Genomic DNA, 25,210 nt, shown 5'->3' with positions numbered 1-25,210 from the left:
TTAGATTAAATAACAGACTTTAATATGTACATTAATTTGAAAAACATTAAAAAAATAATAATTTAATGAGTACCTGTCCATATAGGAACAACCTTTGTTCTTGAGCATATCGCAAGTAGTTTTGAAAAATCTCAGTGTCAATGTAATTTGGATTTGATTTTTCAGGTTGAAGTTGCTTGTCGAGCTTTTCATCAGGAAACTCTTGATGATGCAGTGGATGCTGATGACTCATCCACTGAAGGGGACGACGGAGTCTCACCAAAAGAAGTATTACGATTTACCTATTTTTTCTTTTTTCTTAATATATCAATTTTTGTATCGTGAAGTATAAAAAATAGAACTCTTCAAAAACGAATCTCCATTCACAAATATGTCGCAGACTTTGAAAATTAATTTGTGTGAATTTAATAGAAATAATGAATCATACGTCTAACCCATTCTGTTATACAATGGAAACTTCCATTCATAATACATACCTTAAACACAAACTGTTGAAGTTCAACTGAAATAATGAATTTCTTACTACTCAATTCTGTTATATGATAAGAATTTTCATTCAATCTTCCTATCATTGAACATAAAATTGTACTATTCAAATAAAAATTGTAAATCCTTTTCCTACTCCTTCTGTTATGCAAACATCTAATATCTTAGATATTTTTTTTTTATAAATTGAATATGATTTTTTCAGGTTGGTCATAATATCTACATTCTCTGCCATCAATTAGCTCAACATAATAAGGACTTGGCAGCTCTACTGAAGCCTTCAGAATCCAATGTAGATCCGAAAATGAATCAGGCTTTGGAGTACTATGCATCACATACAGCTCAAATTGAAGTTAGTATATTAGAAGTAGCTTGTTTGTGATAAATATTATTTTGAAATAGAGTGTCATGCAAATAATGCAAATTGGAAGATTATTACTTTGATTTGTCTGTATGTGAAACATACATAATACCGATTAAATATTTGTTTTTAGTTATAAAACTTTCTTTTTCATACGACGTTAGATTTATTTATCACGATTATCATCAGATTTATCACGATATTATCAGATTTAGTAATTGCTGATATTACTCATTACTTCTTGAGTTTCACTCTGTTAACAAGCTGTATCAGTTTGTAATAACTTGTATATTGATAACTTATATTATACTAAGTTGCTCTTTATCCTTGTCATTCAGAGGTACCTATAGGGATCCTACATGGTGCTGAAATGGCATAAGGCTCAGCACCATCAACCAGTCTTATATGATGGGATCCACCAGACATTACACCAGGGATATCGGAAAATAGTGATTCAAACTTTTCATTCACTTCATCATATCTGTTATTACTAATTTCACGAATTTCAGCTGAAAAACTAGTAACTTCAGTGAATGTAGCGCAGATCTGCTCAGAAAAGGGTTTTTAAATCCTCTAATACATAAACAGTTTGATTAGATGATGTGCCAGCAGAAATTTCAAACTCTTCCTTGAACGTACCTATGCAAGAAAGATTTCCTCTATTGCATGCTCAATTCTCACATTAAACTTTAGTAAATCACTTTCAGATCTTCTTAGAGTTGGCAGCAATGTTACCGGTATGCAAGTGATGTCGGCCCCAGTGTCAATTTTGAAAATTTTGGGAACACCATCAACTAATATTTTAACTGGGAGGCATCAATTCAAATTTTGAATCAAATATCAAGATTTCATGGGACAAATCTGACAAGATTATTTTCATTGCTGGGGTTATTATCACAGTTGGAGACTATTTCATTGACATTTTTAGAGTTACAAACCCTGCAAAAATTACCCTTTTTACAATTGTGGCAAAAGTGCTCTTTGGCTAAACATGTAGTGGCACCATGGGGCTTGAGTGATCCACATCAATAGCAAGCGAAAGACTTGCATTTTAAATCAGGTTTATGTTTCAGAACTAGTGTGTTATTGAAACTTTCCCTTTATTCACTATTTATAAGTTATCTTCATCAGCAGTTAAATTCGTTAAAATAGAAAAATTATCTAAAATATTTCACGGTATATTGTTAGTTTTTTATAGTACGTTCACTGATCAAATCATACAAAACTTTCTCTCATTCCTGATTGATTGAAATACGGTCGCAGAATATGCGAGATGTTCAATAATTATTTGATAATATGATTACATTTTATTATACAGAGTGAGGTATGGGTTTATACTTCAAAACTTTACATTCAAAATAATCGAGTTACAACCCCTAAGTCATCCCCTTATGATGGTTGAAATTCAGTTGTACGTCAAAAGGTAGAGTATTCGACCAATAACGTATCCTGAAAGTTGCAGTATTATATCTACAACAGTCTCCAACTCATTGAAGGGTCCCCATACATATGACTCACTCTGTATAATAATTATTGTAATTGTGAGTACAATAGTCTGACAATCAGTAATCAGTATGTCTTTACTATAGTTTGTATTTTCGAGAGCTTATTGTCGTTATTTTTATTTCATTTTTGCTCTCTAAATCATAATCTTTTGTAGTTTCTTCACGATATTGAATAATTAGTTCATTTTATTAGTTAGTAGTCTCTGCTAGTTAGCTTCTTCACTAGTGTTAACTGAATTAAAATGTTTGTTTACAGATCGTTAGACACGATAGGACTCTTGAACAGATTGTGTTCCCCATACCTGAGATTTGTGAGTACATCACACATGATACCAAAGTAAAAATACTGCATACTGCAGAAAGGGATGATCAGGGCTCAAAGGTGTCAGACTTTTTTGAGAGGACCGAAGATATGTTCAATGAAATGAAGTGGCAGAAAAAATTAAGAGGTAACGTATTTATTATTGATGATCAATTATAAATAATATACTTTGAATGTGTTTGTGATATACCGTATATAGTTTACAGTGTTCTAACTTATTGAACTCCAGTGCTCAATCACTCAATTTATGTTCATTCCAAAGTAGCTTTTGACGTAATGATGAATTCTTGTCTGAGAAATTGAGAAAGTTCCATATTTTAAAGTTTTATCTTTAACAGTATTCCTATGTTATTCCAAGACTGAATCACGTTTTATATAAAACTGCTACATCTGTAGCGTTATTCGACTGTATACATTGTTAGACCGTACACTAACGATACTGCAAGTCTGTCCATCATGTCTGTTGTGTCATCAGCGAAAGGCTTCGAACGAAAATTATTCCAGTTCGTTTCACCTACTGTTTGGAGGTGTGGGATGGTGCATATAATAATCATTTAAAGAAAGTCTTCACTTCACAGAAATCTTTTATACGATCATATCAGTTTTGAGCAACCTCGGATTTATGCCCATGAAATGTACGACCTTAAAATCAAGCAAAAACTTATTAAAAACTCAATCCTATTTATTGAAAAAGTCATGCATGCAACACAACCAACTCAGTTTCAATACTCGTCCACTAAGTGCAGATAAATTTATAATCAGATTCTCCAAATTCTCTGTAAGCAGAAAGAGTTTTTATCACAACTGCAATATACTAATAAATAGATACCCAGAAATTTGTTAGCTCATAAAATAAACAGTAGTTGATGATTGAATGAAATGTAAAAGTTTCTTCAAAATTACTTTATTTTTGAGTTTTGAATGTCTTTCTATCTTTTGTATTATTTATGAAAATTGATTAAGCACTGGGATGTGCTCACAACTGAAAATTTCATTTTTTATTGTATTCTTCTTAATTAAAGAAGAATACAATAAAGGTGTGAGGTTTTAACACAAAATTATTCAATTCTTATCATTGTATTATTTATAAGAAGCATTACTATAATATTTATTATATAGGTATATATTTTTTCCATTTTTCAGTATTGCTATAGGCTACTTCGTACTGTTTGCTTTATGAACTCACAGCTAGCGCACAAGTTTAACTTTGCTGGCTGTGCCAAATCATTTAGATCTATTATAATTTACATTTTTATTATGCATTTTGTATGTATCATTCATGTTTTGTAACTATGTAATTTTGGCGAAATAAACATTCTTATTCTTATTCTTATTCTAATCGATCAAAACTTCAAAAACCTCCTTCATTGCTGAAACTTATAGTTGAATCATGCGATAATAATCTACACAAAAATCAGGTATTGTAAATTGAAGTTTCAAAATCCTCTTCATTCTAACTGCTTGATTGGTTTGAAGAAAATATATAATATATAAAACCAATCCTTAATCTGAATACCATAATATTTGTGATCTGATTTAGGATGATAAAAATAAATGAAAAAAGCTCCGTTAGTTCATAATGTTGCTATACATGTGAGGAAACATATAATTTGAAAAAATAAACATTTTTGTACAGTATATAAACTTCTCAATTCATTTATACTCAATACTACTAGAAGGCTAATTACCTACCATAAGTAATTTGTAGAATTCCATTATATATATTTCTAGCATTATGTTTGTCTATATTTATAATGTAAATATGTACTAACTAAATATGTAAAATAAATACAACATTGAATTATCATTATAAATGACAATCAAAATTGAATTGAATATTCCTTGTATATTTGTTTATTACAGGTCAGCCAGCTTTGTTTTGGGTGAGCAGTTACATGTCTTTGTGGAGCAATGTTCTTTTCAATTGTGCGGTATTAATTAATCTGATTGTGGCTTTCTTCTATCCCTTCGTTGATTCTGTGCCAAGTAAGTTGAAATGTGCCCTTTGAAAATGTTCTCTGTAGAATAATTGAGTTAGAAATGTCAGTACCTTTTACTTTTTCACATTATAATGGAAGAATGTTTTAATTACCCTCTCATTGGTCAAACCTCTGATTGGACAACCAAGTTGAAATTTTTTGCTTTGAAAATGTTTTCTGTTGGGCAGTTGAAAATAAGTTAATTACCTATTTCACATAAATAGTTACATTGCACTAATATTTTTAATGGGCAATAATTGGTTCGTATTTAGTAAATAAAAGCAATATTGGAAACTATGTCCCATTCAATTGGAACTTTGCTCCTTTAATATATATATTTTTTGATATTGATGTTGTTTGAACATCACAACACTTTCTAATAGCTTTGTTGTTTCTTGTTGTTACACTTGAGTAATTCAATTGAAAAATATCTATATTTTTAAAATCCAGTAAACTAGGTTTTTTGCTACTACATAGTTCCCTACCGATAACCGGTAATGTATATTGATACAATTATTGTATGAACTAGAATTAAATTGAAATTAAAAACTTGAATATATAAATTAGATTAAAATTATAAGCTAACTTTTTTGTATGATGTTTGTGAACAGAGCTTAGCGCACATCTGTCCGTGTTGATATGGGCGGTGATGCTTGTATCGGCTGCCATAGTTATTATACTTCCTCGGGAATCTGGCATCAGGACTCTTGTTGCATCAACAATATTGAGAATGATTTTCTCTGCTGGACCTGAGCCTACTTTGCTACTCCTTGGAACTCTAACAGTAAGTGAAACGTTTCATGTGTGGTTTGAAACTGGTCTTTTAAAATCGAATTTCAAATTCAATACTCTGATACTCAGCAAGTGACATGTTAAATAGCCTTGAAAAATATTTCAAAATTCAAACATTAATTGAAAGAACACCATTTTTTCAAGTCGAGCACCAAATCATTTTTGAAGATGATTTTGGTCGTTTTCAAGCATTTGAAAAACCAAATGTTTCTAATTATAACAATAATTCTCTTGTAGAATATGACCACGATACTGAACTCATATTCTCTCTGGTCATGTTGATTGATTCATATGTTGAAAACACTGGGCTGTTGTCAAAAATATCACTTATTTATATATAAAAACAGTATTTTCATTATAGCCAGATATAACAACATCTCACCAACAACAGTTTCTGATTCATATGTTTTTTCATTGGGTATCGGCGTGGAAAGTATTTAATTGTATATTGAATTGAATGTCTGATTTTTTTTTGCAGGTGATTTTGAAGAATATCCACCTAATTAGCATAATGGGTAACCAGGGCACGTTCACAAAGAAAGTGAGACAGATAGTGTCAGATGCCGAAATTCTCTACCACTTGTCTTATGTCATGTTCTGTGTCATGGGACTTTGCATGCATCCATTTTTCTATTCAGTCTTGGTAAGCTTTTTCAATTACATTTATCTCCGTCAATTAAGATCAACTTCTAGTTGTGATAATTGGTGATTTTTTTCAAGAGGAACTCTATTCATTAATACATCATGAGAAATAAAATGGAAATAGTACCATTTTTTAGATACACCGTTCACTTCTTTTTTTAACATTAATTTTTTAAAATTATAAAACAATTAAAAATAGATTTTCGATTTAAAAAAAATGGTGAAATATGTTTTCTAAACGGGTATTATTACCATTGCATTTCTATTACTAAAAGTAGTCCTTGTTATTCATAATTAATACATCAATTTATGACAATTTTGGTTATTTCATAGTTCGGTTATACTCATGACAAATTTATGACAACAACTCCTAAAATTTGAAAAATTTGAATTAGTTGGATAATTATCTGATAATATTTTTGGATCAGGTAAAAAACGCTATTTGTGAAAGACGAAACAAGCATTCGCCCAAAACCAGAATTCAGTTTATAAACATTAGGAATTGAAGATATGTCAAAAAATAACATTTCAGATTTCTGCTCAGAAAAAGCAAATCAATAATGAAATATCAATTTAAAAGTTAAAGTTTGGAGCGAAAGTAAAAATCACTTTGCTATTCATAGAATTTTTAATTTATTCTAAAAATTAAAACCAAAATTCACTATGAGCTACTACAGCTTACATTTACATAATAAACTCATCATAAGCATGATGGAAGTCCAACGTATACACTAGAAGATACTAATTATATAATCATTTATTACTAGTGATTGTATTACAAAGCAATACTATATTAGGAACTTGATAATCTCTGAAGTAGCCTGGGTGCATTGAAGAAAGTTTCAATATAAGGTATAGTCTCCATTTTTTTCAATTAAGTCGTTCTTAGCTCTTATTTCTTATTTATCCTCTATTGAATTGTGTCTTTGCTATTAATTTTCTAACTATTTTTTCCTTTTGTGAAAAGTTGCTGGATGTTGTGTATAGAGAAGAAACATTATTGAATGTTATAAGATCGGTCACAAGGAATGGACGATCGATCATTTTGACGGCCGTTTTAGCTTTGATCCTAGTCTACATGTTTTCCATCATCGGTTACATGTTCTTCAAGGATGACTTCTTGGTAGATGTGGATGAAGAAGTTGTTCGTGAGTATATTTCAAATCATTCTGCTATTTTCCAATTATGTAATTCGATGCAGTAATAAAATGTATAATTCAGCCTTACATGAATCATATTTTTCCACAGTATAAACTAATAAGAATGAAATATCAACAATTTAATTCAACATAAAGATTGAATCGGGTCAATGGAGACCAGCAGGCTCGTTTATCGCCTATGTATTTATTTCTGAATTTGGCACCTACATAGAGATAGTTCTTGAGAACCCCAAATTTTTAAGATCCTCAGACTTTGATAAAACAGTGAGAAATCTTTTAAATTAACCGTTCCCATCTTTAATAACTATTGTAGGTAGTTATTATAAGTAGAAAGATTATAAATATGTTCGTCTTCTTCTTTATATTTCAAAAAAACTTTCTACATCTCTTATATTCAATGAATAAGTGATTTAAAATAGATAAGGTATTAATTGTGTTGAAAGTTTTTTAAAGCGTATTAGAAGTGAAGTAAGTGTAAAAGGGCTCCAATGGTTCGAATATAATGTCAAATAACTCAAGAAATATACTTTGATAATATTTTAGCTCACGGAGCAGTCGCCGATGAAAATAATGGAGTTTGTTTGAGCGGAAAAGGCTGTAAACACAGTGACTACGAGTCGTGTAAGTGATGCAACTTACGTTGTGCTGTAGTTTCCCTTTGTTTGAGATGCCCATTTTTGCTTCAATCTTTTGTTTGATCATTTCTTATTTTGAAAATATTGCTCGTACAATTTTGTTCTGCTTCAATGATGAAAATTTTTCACAAATAATAATAACAAAATGTTGACCGTTCATAAGTAAAATACTTGGTATCTCATCCGACATGTGAAGAGTTTTTTTATTAGATGTAGGTTATGCACTTGTTTTATTTTGGTTAGTTTTTCCTTTATTAGGCCTACACCTTGTAGCATCCAAGCCATTTATCAATATCTGATCCTCATCTTTTGATCAGTTTATGATTTCTCTGTTATGAAGTGTTGCATATTTTTATCCCTCCAACTTATATGTTTATTAGAATGTGTTGATATACTATGATTTTTAACATAATTATTTGTGTATAAATTGTAATATAACTTTGAAATCAATCAGTTGATTAGTCAAACCTTGGTTACTTTTTTGTGTTTTACATCTCTTTAAATAGTATTCTGCGCATGAGTGCTGCTTGTGTAAGAAGAATTATTATCAGACTTATAATAATAATTATAATAGTTTCAATAATATAACTTTCATTTATTGTGAAATAAAATAAATCCATTCCCTAAGTCGAAAACATGTAAAAATTAATAGTATATTCTCCTGAATATGGATTCTTTATTTCTATATTCCAGTGAATTTGATTAGTGTAAAAAAGGAGTCTATCAACTAACATTAATATATTTAAAAGTTTCAAGTACTAGTTAATCTGATACTAGTGGATAATTAATCCACTCAGGTGATTTTCTAATTTTCGAAAACTGTTTTGAATGTTCGTCCTCAACATATCAAATCATATGGCAATCCTGAGTGAATCAAAGCATAATACTGTATATAACTTTTCCCATTTGAGACGATATATAATCACATTTTATAATGTAATAATGAATATCATATTGATATCTTCATTTCAATTTTAATGATGACTGTTGCTTATCCCCTTATTGTTGAGTGATTAAGAATTCAATTCCATATAACTGCATTCAATTATTCATGAATTTTCTGTTCCAGTAACTACTAGTAAAGCGGATTTTGTAAGTGTTGATGGTGATTTGAAAGAAAGAGCATGTGATTCACTAGTTATGTGTATTGTCACAACAATGAACCAAGGACTTCGCAATGGAGGTGGAATCGGAGATATTCTGCGAGCACCAAGCAGCAAAGTAAGTAGTATTTATTCATTTGTTTATCGATTCATTTATTTGCTCTCGATGATAAGGTCCGGTTACTTAGTTGTTCTATTTCAATTGCCAATTGCCTGTTAGCTGTTGCTGGCCAACTTAATCGAGACGACTAGGGCGTTGCACCCTTCAATCTGTTAGCGCTACCTGGTCGCAAGTTTGAATCCCGCCGGTAGGCATGGACGGTTTGATCATCTCATCAAACTCACGCACTTTCCATTACCCACGCACAAGCTGAAAGCTCATGTGGGCAACATCCGCAATAAAAAAATATATAAATTTGCACAATCAACATTTATTCAAAAGTTACTGAGTGGATGACATTAGGAATCAATGCCACTATTGTCCTCCTACCCCATAGCAATTGTGTCTAAAATCCTCACGTATGATAAAGTTGTGAAGTATTCTAAAAAAAACTGTAGGGGATTCCAACAACTCTAAAGTCGGTGACAGATCGTTTATATTTTGTTAATAGTTAGTGTGAAAGAATACAAGATCTACATTTGCCATAAAATAAAACAAGTTTACAATAGGCATCGTCAGTTAAAAAATATTTTCATTTTGAAAATAATTAAGTCAATTTGTCACATATATAAATCATTACAATTTAGATTTATAAATTTGTTGAGTAAAATCCTCTAACCTTAAGCCATCCGGCAATACTTCTTTGGAAAATGTTCAGCGGCGACAATCTAATGGATAAAGGCAGCTTGTTATACAGTTAACATTGTAGATAACTGTGGCTTTTCAATGTTTTGCTCAGTCTAACACTCGGTGTTACCAAGTCTCAAGTCTATGTCTCGTATGAAATGTATGAACAGTATCATTGGAAGTGAACTGATTTAAATTTTCCTTGGCATAAATCAAGTTTTGAAAAATGAAGATACATGCCAATGTCATTATTTTTAGAGTTGTAAAATAAGTTCTATAGGATACATCGTTTTTTATATCACAAGTTGTTCTAATAGCTCGTTTTTGCCAAATGAAAGCTTTTTTTGTAGCACTGGAATTACCCCACAGACGTGCACCATAACATAAATGAACATGGAAAAGGCCAAAATATGTTGTGACATAATACCTCCTTATTCAGACAGTTTCTTAATTTCCTCAAGATGAAAATTACTCTTGGAAGCTTTTTACAGAGACTATCAATATGTGTGTCCCAACTTAACTTACTGTCTAAGTATATTCCTAAAAGCTTAACAGGATTCAAACGTGAAGCATCTATATCAACTGCAAGTTATCAAGTAAACATTATCTTTTCAGTTTTACTTTCATTTACAACAGAGAGTTTGCCTTATACCAGACTTTAGCTTGTTCAAGTGAATGTGCCAAACAAGAATCCACTGAGAGATGGATTACTCTCCGAGTAGAGGAGAGTCGTATCAACAGCATACAACACAGACAAATTAGACTCATTAAAGTTGAAATCATTTACAAATATCAAGAATAGGAATGGTCCTAAAACAGAACCCTGTGGAACTCCAGTCACAATTCTCCTGTACTCAGAGGTCAAACCATTAACACTAATCAATTGTAATCTATCTGACAAATAACTCTGTAAAAATTGTAATTCCTTACCAGTAACACCATAGTAGTTGAGTTTTCTACATAGAATTTCATGAGACACAACATCAAAAGCCAATCAAATTGAGTTTTCAATGTTTGGGCTTGTTTTCACAAAAAAACATAATTTGTTCCTGATTTTAAAATTTAGAAATACCATACAAACATTGTGTATGTTCTTTATTTTCATGCTCTTGTATTTTGATTGCAGGAACCTTTGTTTGTTGCGAGAGTAGTTTACGATCTGTTGTTCTTCTTCATTGTGATAATTATTGTACTAAACCTCATTTTTGGTGTCATCATTGACACTTTTGCGGATCTCAGAAGCGAAAAACAACAAAAGGAGTTAATACTCAAAAATACTTGCTTCATATGCGGTAAGTGAATTGCTTTTGGTCGATATCATCATTCTTAGTTTTTAAACTTCATTTTTACTAATTAATTAGTTCATTACTTGTTACTTGAGTTAGCATATGTATCGTTTTTGAGTTTATCAAAAAGGAACTAATGTAACTATAAATAAAATTAGTTTTACATTATTTCAATTCATGCTAATAAAAGTTTATGTTTTTTCATATTATTTGTTGATTTATTCTATTAATTTGTCCATAATAGATTAAATAAAATTTTAATCCAATATTACTTGATTGCAGGTTTGAATAGATCTGCCTTCGACAATAAAACTGTGAGCTTTGAAGAGCATATCAAATGCGAACATAACATGTGGCATTATCTGTACTTTATTGTATTAATCAAAGTTAAAGATCCTACCGAATTCACTGGACCTGAGAGCTATGTTTATGCTATGGTCAAGGTATGCGTATTTCTCTCAAATATTGTTCAAATACTTGAATCTAATTAATTTCTAATTTAAATTTTATTGAGTTCGTAAGGTATTCTTGAATATTGATCTCAGATTGGGTTCCAATATAGGGTCGTTATTTGATAATAATTTTTGAATAAAAATCCGTGTTAAATAATGTCAACCACTCCGAAGACTTCTGCTACTGCAAATATTGACAACAGGGGGAACAGTTGGAAGAAGATTCTATGAGAGCTACTATCCAAAAATAATTTTCGAGCCCGGTAATCGAACCTGGTACCTCCTAATTGTCGGTTAAGCATGCTTTAACCAATTACATCAAAGTGACAATCTCTGGTTGAAAGTATTTAATTTTGATTTTCGTTCAATAATTAATGCATATTAGTTGGATTGAATAAAAGCTAGCAATTGCTAATTTTAAGTCATTTTCATGCAAATGCTAGGATTTGATTCTACGGATTCGATTTTACGGAAACTCGTAGCTAATACCTATAACACTAGTACTCAATTATTCAACTCAATTTCAGAAATAGCTAGATCTAATGACTAGTTGTCAGTTACTAGATTGTAGCTTCTATTCAATCGACCCATCCAGTAGCATTCTAAGAAATGCGATCTCTCGTCTATTTCCAACGCAATTTGGATTGATTTCCACCATAAGAATAGAATTTTTCATGAAGTTGTCAGAGTTATAAAAAATCTGCCAAAGAAAACAATCATACAGCAGAGCACCAATTATTCGGACTTCGGTTGTCATGATGGCCGGTTATCCGACGTTCACTGGGTGATACAAACAAATCGAAATCCCCCAAAAACCTAATCTATTCTATATTTCAAGCGGCTAATTGATCCTCCGCAATCAAGGTTCAGTACAATACTTTAATAAATGAAACATTTGAGTTACTGTATATTATTGAATTACACAACATAGTGTCTATTTTAACTAGAATGTGAATGAAAGATAAGTGTATACAATGTACAATTCATATTAAATACGACATATACTTCTAAGTACTATAGACCAGTATTTAAAGTTTTAACTACGTCTACACTTAAAAGATAGGGTAAAATCAAGTTTAAATCGATTATCCGGATTATCAGTTATCGGGGCACTGTCATGCATCAATTAGTCGGATAATCAGTGCTCCACTGTTCTTCCAAAACAAACTAATAAATTGTTCGTGTTTAGCGAATAATATTTTAAAATGGATTAGTAAACTGCCGACTATATTATGATCATATGTGGAAACAATACCTATGTCTTGCTATGTGATTTCAATCTATTTATATTTTTGATATTTGTTTACAATATTATAATATATAGTTATAATAATTGTTTTTAATCAATTTTGTGTATTTCTGATCAATAAGATCACAATTTAGATTGGTTTGTGGGTACTTTATAGTGAGATTGACAACTGTCAGAATTCATTGAATGGAAAGCATTCAATTCAAATTCATGTTATTTTCAGAAAGTGTACATTTTACAATATATTCCCCTAACAATTACTCCTCCAATGTGGAACAAGACCGTGTTTAGAGGAGGAGTCAGTACAAGTACAAGTACAAGGAACATGATCTTATTTATATGGAATTCTAGTAGAAAAAAGTGAATATCATTAATTCTATCTAATACTGTGACATATTTCGATTTTGTGCAATGATGAACATATTTATGAATTTTTTTAATTTGTGGTTGAAGGATCGTAATTTGGACTGGTTCCCTAGACTGAGAGCGATGTCATTGGCCGCTGATGAAGGGGAGGGAGAGCAAATTGAGTTACGTAGTTTACAGGCTCAATTGGAGAGCACACAAATTCTGGTTACCACTCTTTCTCAGCAACTATCCGAACTCAAAGATCAGGTAATTTACAAAATGGCAAACTTATCCAGAAATAGAATACATAATTACTTACTTCTTCATTACAATCATATACATTATACAACACAAATACATGCGGTAACATTGATATATCAACTCCCGATATTTATCATTAAATTTGAATAATTTGAATAATTGACAACTATCACATAAAATAACATATAGTGGGGTCCAAAAACTCAATACAATAATTATTGATAGTGAACAACTAAGATAGGATAACGTACAGCTATGAATCGTAGGACCAATTCACAGAGTCGGGCAGAAACGTGGTGCGGATTTTTGTACCTTCCATGTCTCTCCTCTGTAAATAAATGGTCTAATTTTCACAGAGCGATCTCTATGCCGTCTCTCTGAGCGTACAAGAACGGGCATGCCACTTCCTCGCCACTCGTTTGAAATTAGTACGAATAAAAAACCTGTCAAAAAATTCCACTGAATAGTCCGTCTGGTGTGCATCTCGTGCCATGTTTCTGCCTGACGTCCTAAGTAAATTGGGCCTTACTTTTGTATTCTAGTTCGATATCTTGTCAATAAGTAGCTTGGCATGAGTAGCCCGCATGCAAACTGTAACAGCTACCAAGATATTCACTGTCAATGTGTATACATTTTTTGGACTCGAATTGAATAAAAAATTGTTCCTCGTGCCTCATCTTGATAGAGAAATTGCATAATGACCATGCCCGGAGCCCGGTTCGGTTTCCGTGGCCAGTCAGTACATAATACCACTCTGCTCGTGATTAAACCATCCATTAATTCCATTATCAAAGTTCTCTTGAAGCAGATTTGATTGGTGGTAGCTTTTTTCAAATTTTTCTCACATTTCATGTATGATAGTTTTTACAAAATGGAGTAATCATTATACATATCATCTTATATCTATCATACATGAAGTAAGAATCTATTTAGATTTTCCCATTATAATTTTTTGGCTGCCCCATGAAGCTAATTTTAGCATATTATATTGGGCCTTGATTTTAATCTTGAAAATTTTATGTGCTTAATGGTCTAATGTATTGTAATGTCTGGATTGGAATATATTTTTCAGTCAGTATTCTATTGACAAGAACAAGCTTTACCTAAAAAATAAGATTGCACAGTGTACTACTTGAAGCAGAAATGTACGGTATGTAATAGTTATTTCTGACACTTTGCTGCACCGAAAGAAACGTTTATGCATTAGCCGTAGGCGTGTGCAGAATGGTTTCTTGAGTCCAGCAAAAGAACTTTGGGCACGTATTACACATTACTTTTTCCCTACATTTACCATTGAATGTGAAAAGTGAGTAATTGGCGGCAAAAATGTCCTAAAACAATTTATCAGATGTTTTTCTGTGTAATATTGTAACTAATAACAATTTAATTAATTTAAAAATTATGAAAAATAAATAATAATCATAATGTATAATTGAATTTATTTGTTAATTACAATATTTTCAATAAATTTAAGTATTTATTAATCAAATAATAATCCAATTAATTTAATTTCTTTCAATTTTCAATATCAACCATTTATTGATTAGTTTTAAATGTTTATTTTGTCAAAATTACATGGATAATCTTCATTGAGGTTGCAAATTCTCACAAAAAAAAGACTGGATGAAATGAAACCCCAACCACATCAAGCTCTCATTCACCAAAATGTATTGGGCTCACCGAACTGAAGCAAGCTAAGCAGTTTCAATGAGGAGCTATGTGTCACTATTTGATAATATGGTGTTAGATAAACGATTAATCATATTCTTCATGAATTATTTTCATTTCAGATGACCGAACAAAGGAAACAAAAGCAAAGAATTGGTCTTTTGACTTCAACGTCTGCCTACCTGCACAATATTTAATTGAAAAATTATGTCAATAGAGTTAGTTCTACATAAGTTGCCTTCTCTTGTTATTGTGTTCTATGTACTTTTAATCAACTGTCTCAATTATTTATTAATTAAATATTTCCATGGCCATGATTCTCAACCATTTGGTTATGCATTAAATCAATGCATTCTTAATATAATATTAAGTATCTTATCTATATATTAATTATTTTCCATAATATATTATTATATATATATTTCCATATTAGTCATTGATGATGATAATAATTTATCATATATATGTTGTCACAATCTGCATAGTTTATTTGTTATAAAAATATTGTCATTAACTTTAACTGGTGTTTTAATCATTTTTAGGCGTATAGAAGATGTAATATATTGATTATTGATATTTCGAATGTAAATATCATGTTGTGAGAATTATTGAGAGTTATATGAGTAATGAAATCAGAATGGATTGTACTTTACATATAACGTACTTTTTAATTTTAGTCCAAATAGAATTTATTCTAACATCAGAGGTTGTAGATGGATAATAATTATTCCAATTTGCATGTATGTACGAATTCCAATAAATGTATTGATGTGATTTACAATCCTATGACAGTAACAGTGTAGTAGTTGATGATTATGATACAGTATTTCCTTCGGGAAGCTATTAAAATTTGACCAAGAAATTAATTACATTTTGCAACTAATTATCGTCGGGTGAGATATATGACTCTCCATGACAAAAACAAAGTGACTTGAATTTTAGCTGTACCATCAGTTATACTGTTTTTTAAAAAAGAACATCATATTATAGTTATGATTGCAAATTTATTTGATGAACAAAAATGTGATTCTAGTTACAGAATTTTACACAGAGTTTTTCACAGCATGATCGTGAACTAGGATGAGCCTTTCTTTCCAGTAGAAGTTTCATCTTCATCTCATGATAAAAAATTTATTGGAAAATATCATTCTCTCAAGTTCAACAAAATCGGATTGTCATTAATATTTTCACCTCCTACTGGTTGTTAAACGTTTCCTAGCTGTTATTTTTTGATGTAGAGATTTATGATTTGTTCATTAATTCCCATCATAATTTGAAATGTTGAGCTGTTGTTGGAAAACAAATCCCAACATTCAAATTCAACTTTGATGTGTTTCGTCTATTAACTATTTTCAATTTTAATGCTCAATTTGTGATCTGTGGTTATAGATTTGCTTCTGAGAAATAAGATATGAATTATAGCGTTTGTAGTGATTTATCAACAACTAGGGAGTAAAATATGAGTTTTTATGTTCATTATGTGATTTTTGGTTGAAGATATCATGGTCAATGAGGAAGAAAAGATGAATTGTAGCGTCTTTCCCACTAGAAAGGATATTGTACTTAGTAAGTTTCAAGTTTCATCACTGTACTTGAAAACTTTATTTCGATACAATCAGTAGTATTACTACTTGGTTCATTACTCATCAATCTGATTTAAAGCTGCAGCTCTCTAGTGCTGGATGAATGGAATTCTCAAATATTGAAGCTGTTGAACTATTCATAGCATCATCTCACTCACAAATCTTGCAGCAAGAAAAAAACAATAATTGTTTAAACTGAACCCTTCGAAGTCATTTATATTGTTGATGTTTTACCTATTGTTATATTGATCAGTGATTTTGTTCTCACCTCTTGTTTTTTTATCTATATTCCTTCAAAGTTTTTTAATTACTATCTACCACGATCTAGTAAGTAAGATTGTAATGGAAACGCCTGCATCCAAATCTGTGTTTTATTGTGAAAATCCAGAATGTACAATCATTTATTATAGTAATTAATATAGTTCTAGAATAACCTAGAAATTCTTCTACATAGATTCTCTTGACTAACGGATAAAGGATTAGGAAATCTATTGACAATTCAAGAGAAGTGTACTGTAAAAGTATTTTTTACTTAATTTAACTTACAAACAAATCTATTGAAAATATTTCATAACACAATAAAAATATTAATCATACAAAAATCAGTATTTTGTCAATCTTATTTATATTGTACCTGTATCATTAGTAACACTGCATACGTCTGTGACTCATGAATTCAATGGTTAAGCTATTCATGTTATATGTATCAATTTTATTTTTTGGTTAAGTTTAAGCATCCTTGTAGTAAAAAGTTTCCTTGCATGAAATTAATATTAGCTATAATTTCCAGTCCACAGGTTATAATTTTTAATGTTTATCGTGGTTAATAAATGTTATTTGTTGAATTGGATTTTTATTCATATCACTTCATTACACCATATTATGTGTAACTTTACTACTAACTTAAAACAACATTAAGGTTGGGTATCAGGCTTTTAGAAACTTTTTACTGGTGAAATTGTTCAATGTTCTTCGATTAGGATACTATCAAGATATCATTTTAAATAAATTCCAAGAAATATATTTAATCTTCTAAATGAGTCATTTCATTATTGGTAGCATATTAAATCATATGCTTTTTGGGATACATTCTTCAAGGTATTGTTTATTGAATGATATACTTGATTTTTAGATTATCATTTCTAGTGAAATTCATTCCATTTTTAAGAACCCATTTTGAGTTATTAAAAAAAGATTTATTTCATTCTGATAACTTTATAGTATCCAAATCGAAAAACTTTGAAAAATGTCACCAGTCAAAAGTTTCCAAAAGCCTGACGCACAACCTTTAAGGCCCGGTTTCACGTATTAAATTCAACCGTGATTAAGATTCTGATTGAAGTCGTCATCCGCGTCTATCTGAATAAATAGTTGAAACTTGAACCTCCAGTTCAAGATCTTGATCTGTGAAGATCTGTGAGCTGGCCTCACACAGAAATAAAAATCAGCTGTTATAATCATCGCGTCATCCAACAGCCGTCGGTAGATCTGTTTTTCTATTTTCTTTCTTTCTACTGATTGACACAATTTCAATTCTAATAATAATTTTAAGATGTTTAGAATTTTAACATGAGTATAATTTGTGGATTTAAGTGAAAATTTTAATATTTTTTGTGATTGTGAAGGAAGATTTTGGTTTGGATTTGTATTTTGAAATTAATTAATCTGATAAATCCAAAAGTATTGTAGTACATACATTTTTTGGACTCAAAATAGTGTGTGAATTAAGTTATTATTTACATCACCTCTAGACCGTGTATTCCAAATTAAGGTTTAAAGCAGTTTTGGGCGAATGCCTGTTGTTTTTACCTGCATTGTATCTATTGTCTATGAATAAATGAAATGAAATAATGCCGCGGTGCGAACGACGTCCAAACTTGGGTCGTAGAACTCGGAATGCTGTAAATTTAGAATATGCTCGGGAGAATCAGCAGCAAGGAGATATACCATTCAATTCCTCAGCAAGGTGCATTCAACTATATCTAAAAATACAAACTGCTGTACAACTAGCACATAAGAAGTCCATATTGAGATATAAAATACTGATTGATGAATAATTTTCATAAAAATATAGTGCATCAAATTAAGCGAAGACTAGCACACCTGAGGAGGCGCGGCTTGGTGATACAAAGTGTTGATCTTATGGAGATTGCCTTTTCACACTGTTCCACGCCATGTCCGAATCAGTGTGTGTGAGTTCTTCCATTCAAACAAATAAGCAAGCAGCACCTGGATGCAAAATGCCGCTTCGCGCCTCCTCAGGTGTGCATCCAGCTCAAGTTTGTCATGAGATGCATTAACTGTTTGGCGGTACGAAGTTCGCTTCGCTCGCCATATCCGTCTAGCCAGAGGGCTCCGCCCCCTGGACCCCCGACTGGATCGTCCAGAAATGAGATCAGCGGGCTCGCTTCGCTCGCCTGCATGTAGACCTCAGCGGAACCTCTGTACCGAATTTGAACGTATTATCTCAATTTGATCTCGAAAAACACCTGTTACTACATCGGCGTATCTTTGGCGAACAAAATTCTTCCACCTCAGCTAAACCTGTGTACTGAATTTAATATATTCCCATCAATTATTAAAAAAGGTGAGGAAACGCAGAAAAGCTGAGAAAACGCTAATTTTGGCTAATTGGATAAATTGGTATTTAGGAGGTCCTGGATAAATGCATTTCAATCTTCAACTTGGTGCCAACCTAACAAAGTCAACTCAACTTAATGCCAACCTGACAATTTTTTCAATTTAGTTACCAGAACAACTGTTACGAAGAGGTACTCTCTCTAGATTATAGTTCTATATTAACATATGGTATGGAGATTTCAATTATAATTTTAAGATATTGGAATAAGAAGAATATACATGCTAAAAGAACTTTAAACCCTTAAAAACCACCCTTAGAGTTAGAATATCGCCAAAAGATTTCTTAGTGCGCCTCTAAAGGGCCAACTGAACATACCTACCAAATTTGAACATTTTTGGTCCGGTAGATTTTTAGTTCTGCGAGTGAGTGAGTCAGTCAGTCAGTGAGTGAGTGCCATTTCGCTCTTATATATATATATATATATATATATATATATATATATATATATATATATATATAGATATATAGATATACAGCTATTTGTATATTTAGTTCTTGATTCTATGAGTAAATAAGTTATTATCTAGGTAGGCTTACCTTTTGTTCTAAATAACTAGTCGACCTTACCAGGCAGTGGTCTTACTATATAGTAAGCTAGTAGTTACTATTTACAGCCTACGGAGCTCAAGTCTAACTTGAAGAAGAGACTATAATTTTAGTTTTATTACAGGTATGCATGACTGATTGAAATAATGAGAAGAAAGCAATATTTGAAATAGAGGTTTAGTGTAGGCTCTCAACTAGAATGATTGTGTCTCAACCAATGATCGTTATCCCTTTCAAACTAACACAAAATACTAATTTGGACTTTATTCATATTTAAATCTAATTCAATAACTTTATTCGAATCAAGCCTACTTTGTCAATGTTTTCTTTTGAGAATATATTATTAGAATAAACAACATCTATAATAAACTACCTCTTTGCTAAGTTTATGAGTTTAATCTAAACTGTTTTTCAGAACATTTGAAAAGCTTAGTATGCATAATCAAATCTTGATTTGATATGCATGATGCATAATCTTTGGGGGCCCGTTTCATAGAAGTCACAAGTTACTCATTCACTGGTAAATTTAAACAGACTTGTTGCTTTTTCTGTTTTTCTAGCAAAATTCACATGTTCTTTATATATTCCAATGTAAAAATAATTCTTGTCACATGTAATTTCTTAAAAATTATCAGAGAATTGTTATTTTTTTATAGTATTCGGTTAATTTTCTTTATACTTTATAGGTGAATAAGTAACTTGTGACTTTTATGAAACGGGCACCATATAGCAAAATAACAAATAGATCATTCATATATTCTCTTTCAATGTTTTTAATATAATAAATTTATCAATATTTATATATGTAAAATTATATAAATATCAGGAATACACAATTAGTCTATTGAACGAACATTCGATTTAAAACTCAATAATAATGCTCAACTTCAAACTATAATTGCATTATAACTGTCAAGTTTATAGAAGTTAGTCCAAACAGTAGCCTACAAATTTCCTATTAGGCCTATTCCCTCAAATATTCAAAACCAAAGCCATTTCTTCAATGTATGAATCTATTATTATCTGCGTACGACGGTATAAAATGTACAAACAAAGGTATTACAATGATTCAAATCTCTTGGGAAAAGTTGGAGGAGTTAGCTAGAGAATTTGCAATCTCTCTCAAAATTTTATAGGTCATTGAGATGCAAACAAATGGGATTGGATTAGATGCCTTCCAATCAATTAAAACTCGAACGAAATTATCCTCCTATTCAGCGGTATAAACTTGGAAAACAATTGTTCAACTGTTCTAATCCCAGATTGCGACAGAAATTCATGATTTTTGGTGTATACATTCAAGTTAAAGGTTAATCCTCACACTCAACTTTATATGCTATCATGTCTTAATCCAACTGTACATTCCTACTTGATTAGATAAATATTATTCACTGATACAGGATTATCATAATAATATACGTTCTTCAGTGTCTTATTGAATAATTCGTGTTGTTTCACTTACTTACAAGAACATCATTATTCATGATAATTATGATAGATGGAACAGACAACATTTTTATTTGAACCCTTTTTTGTGTTGCCAAAATACATTGAACATTATTTACGATACATCCAACTCTTGAGAATGGAATAAAATTTCACAGTTCTTATAATAAGGTAGCAAAATTGTATAAAATTCTTCATCAATGAATATTGCAAGGCGTAATCCTATTGAACTGAAATTTGAAATTATTTGCCAAAAAAATCATACATAACAAATTTGAAATAGATTAGTCAAAGTTTAACAAAAACACATCTTCAACTAGAACAATAACATAAAAGAAAACTTGGCTGATCATAAATATATAAAAGAAAAACAAGAATTTTTCAGGCACCACCAGCAAAAAAGAATAAATCTTGCCTGCTGGTGGGAGTATAGAAAAACCCAAAAAAAGTTGAAAAGGCTAACTAAAAAGAATAGATGAGTAAAACTACAGACAGCTAAGAAGCAATAAAAAAGATAATTAAGATCAAAATTGAGAATCAAATGGAATAATGTTTATGAATCTAGTGTTCATATAGGCCTACATAATCTGTCTTCTTATAAAGCTCAATACCTTGAATCGTGTACAATGCATGTTAATGATGTGTCAGATCTTAAGTTATAAAAGAGTTTATCTTTCTTGTTAAATGTATCTTTATTTCAACAGTATGTTAAGAAAGTTATTTGATATAGAGTTCTTTTATTGTCATTACGTTAATAATTGTCATTGTTAACTCGACAAATACGAATTCACTTTTTCCTTGCAGAACTCTTCCATCCAACGTCCTGCAGCGCCACTACATCTACCTAGCATCTCTTCACTTCATTACTAATCTCAGCCATCTTTCCTGCTTCCAAAATTGTGAATACATTCCATGACGCTAAAATTCAAGTGTAAATTCCGTTTCCAATTTATTTTCGTTTCCATTTGTTTTATCCGTAATTCCAGTCCCAATCCGAGGCGCATTGTTTGGTTTCTTGACTTGACTGTTTTTTGCGGGGAGGGCAGGTGTCAAGCACTGATGATGTGGAAAATGTATGGTGTATCATGAAGGATAGCCTACCATAAATAAGGTAGCTGAGGAAGCATTTGAGAAAGAAGAGGAGGAAGAAACATTGAGTGGTTCGATGATGAGTGTAGGGCTATTATTGAACAGAAAAACCAATACAGACTCTTGCAATGATTCGAAGAGAGACAAGAATAAAGTCTGAAGCATATAGAGAGAGTAGAAGGATAGCTAAGAGACTAATAAGGAGGAAAAAGAGAGAATACCTGAAGGAAAGGTTAGCAAACATAGAGGCTCAACACAGCCAATGAAGCAAAGAAATCATGCAGTGAAAGTGATGAATAAAGGATTTCAGTCTAGGAGTATGGGATGTAAGGACAAAGAAGAAAATGTATTGGCTGAGGAGCAGGAAGTAATGGGCAGATGGGCAGTGTTTTGAGGAACTGGCTATGAGTGAGGAGCAGGGTAGAGTGGAGAAATTGGTGCCTAAGTATCACGTGGCAGAAGTGGAAGTTGTGAAACCTTTAGCCGAAGAAGTGAATGATGCAATCAAGAGACTAAGGGAGACTATGGGAAAACATCAGGAGAGGACCAGCTAATTTCGGAGATATGAAGGCATGGCGGACGGTCTCTAGCTGAATGGATATATGAGCTGATTGGCTGGTCTGGGATAGAGAGATGATGCCAGAGGGTTAGGGGAGAGGCCTGGTGTGTCCTATTTATATAAAAAGGAGGTAAGCAAGTTCGTGACAACTACAGGAAAATAACATTGCTGGACGTTGCATACAAGATTCTCTCCTCAGTACTGACCAAGATGATTGGTGCTTATGCTGAGTCCATCATCGGAGTACCAATATGGATTAAGGCCAGGCAGAGGAGCAACAGAACAGATATTTGCACTTTGACAGACCATGGGAAGATGCTATGAGTATGTAATAGACCATCATATGCTATTCATACACTTCCAACAGGCCTTTGATAGCATCAATAAAGTGAATGTGCTAGACGCAATGGAGGAGTATGGAATGTCCCGGAAACTGATAAGACTGGTGAAGGTGACACTCTCTCAAAGTGTATGTGTTGTGCTGATTAATGGAAGAATGAGTAGAGAATTCATGTTGGACAGTGGAGTTGGACATGGGGTGACACTCTCTCGGCGCTGCTCTTCAAGAACATTCTGTCCTTCAGAGTACATTTGACAAGGTGGTTATGAGAGGAAGCATAATGTACAGAAATATACAGGTGCATGCATATGCAGACGACATAGTTATAGTAGCTAGGAGTAAACTTACATTGAAATAAACCTTACTTTGGTAATTAAGGGAGAAAAGCGATAGGTTGAACTGAGAGTGAACCAAGGGAAAACAAAATACCAAAATACATGAAGATGAAAAAGATATCTGTAGAGAGAAGACACTGGGAAAGCTGAATATTGGAGAGTATCCTTTGAAGAGATTCAATTACCTTGGCGAGGAGGTCAACCAAGAAAATAGAATATCCCCAGATATGAAAAGAAGGATAATGCTTGACAATAAAGAATTTTTTGCCAATATGCAATTAATAAGATCAAGAGCTATTTCCAGAGAAACGAAAATAAAAATGTATAAAACGTTAATAAGACTTGCTGTGAAACATGAACTCTATGAATGCAGTGGACACTCATGCATTGAGAGTATTTGAAAGGAAGGTGATAAGAAAAATCTATGGCCCCAGAAATGAAGGAGGGATTTGGAGGATCAGGATCAGGTATAATGAGGAGATCGAAACCCTACTCCAAAGGCAGAATATAAACTTATATTCTTATTTATACATAAGAATATAAATATGATTATATAGACTGGACTATAAAATAAGTTTCAGTTCCGCATATCTTTCTTAGCCTTTGTGATATTTCATTGATTTAAAACATGAATAATATAGGGTTCTAAGCAACTTCATTGTTTTTAACGGAAGTCATTATTATTATTGTGTAAAATCTGACAAAGCATTTATTGGAACAGGTCCACTTCAATACTCATTCCGTTACTACGTAGACGTTATTTTGTCCGTTTGCACTATCCGGTGACGTCACAGTCACGGTTACACATCACTGTCGTACTCAAGTTTGTTTTCCAATATTATTTGTCATATTATTCGTGGTTTCAATTTTAATATTTGTATTATTCAATTTTTTGGAATTTATTTCGTCTTTTAGGCATCTTACTTTCTTGATAATTGATATTTTTTCATCAAACGTTTGCAAATGTTTTACTTACGTGTCTGGCATTTCCGGCTTCTTCTTTGTTAGTAGAGCGTCGGTCTGGCTTCTTGTCTTTCTATCGTTTCTCGTTGGTGAGTGCACACCGCCTCGGTGTACTTTCTCTTCATCCAAATTCATCTGGTTTACTGAACGTTTTTAAATGTGAATTATTCCTTCAAATTAATTCGTTAAATCTATTCATCAATTGTGATTCAATTATTCATCAATTTCTTCGTGTATTTATGTTGATAAACTTTGTCAAAGTTCCATAGTATTGTTAGCGTCTATCGCCATTCTTCTATCAACATGTTTTAGACATTTGAAATTCAAACTTTCAATTTCATCATCTCTACCGTTTGGAAATCGTTCTGAAAATTCCACAACTTGAAATTCGGATTATTTATTTGGAATTCTACATGTTCCTGCTCACATTTCCATTGTTGGAATTGCCTACTGTGTTGGACGCTTCCATTCTCGTCATCGCGTGGCCATCATATTGTCGCTTGCTGATGTCCTGTTCCTTGGGGTAGCCTACCGTGGATTCCTTGCCTGTCTGCCTGGCTGCATCTCTTCCTCAAAATTTTATTCAGGTTATGTAAATCGTTCTATTCAACTTTCATTTACTCATGTATTGCATAACTGTTCATGAAAATACTAAGAGCATGTCGATACTGG

The 25,210-nt window shown here is 31.8% G+C and overlaps 1 protein-coding gene across 1 annotated transcript in view; it reads left to right on the top strand.

Moving 5' to 3' along the window:
* Positions 1-17,464, top strand: part of LOC111047153 (inositol 1,4,5-trisphosphate receptor) — a 129,873-nt gene extending 112,409 nt beyond the window's left edge. The window contains exons 41-53 of the mRNA XM_039441868.1: positions 166-267; positions 692-838; positions 2,609-2,801; positions 4,538-4,660; positions 5,265-5,437; positions 5,924-6,088; positions 7,055-7,235; positions 7,791-7,868; positions 8,952-9,103; positions 10,899-11,064; positions 11,341-11,501; positions 13,213-13,374; positions 15,159-17,464. Coding sequence (XP_039297802.1) covers positions 166-267; positions 692-838; positions 2,609-2,801; positions 4,538-4,660; positions 5,265-5,437; positions 5,924-6,088; positions 7,055-7,235; positions 7,791-7,868; positions 8,952-9,103; positions 10,899-11,064; positions 11,341-11,501; positions 13,213-13,374; positions 15,159-15,233 — 1,878 coding nt within the window. The 3' untranslated portion in view covers positions 15,234-17,464. The remainder of the gene's footprint in view (positions 1-165; positions 268-691; positions 839-2,608; positions 2,802-4,537; positions 4,661-5,264; positions 5,438-5,923; positions 6,089-7,054; positions 7,236-7,790; positions 7,869-8,951; positions 9,104-10,898; positions 11,065-11,340; positions 11,502-13,212; positions 13,375-15,158) is intronic.
* Positions 17,465-25,210: the final 7,746 nt, after the last annotated feature.

Source organism: Nilaparvata lugens, chromosome X (genome assembly GCF_014356525.2).
Source record: "Nilaparvata lugens isolate BPH chromosome X, ASM1435652v1, whole genome shotgun sequence".
NCBI lineage: Eukaryota > Metazoa > Arthropoda > Insecta > Hemiptera > Delphacidae > Nilaparvata > Nilaparvata lugens.
The sequence above is the reverse complement of the archived record's forward strand: the minus strand, read 5'-3'. Positions and strand labels throughout refer to the sequence as shown.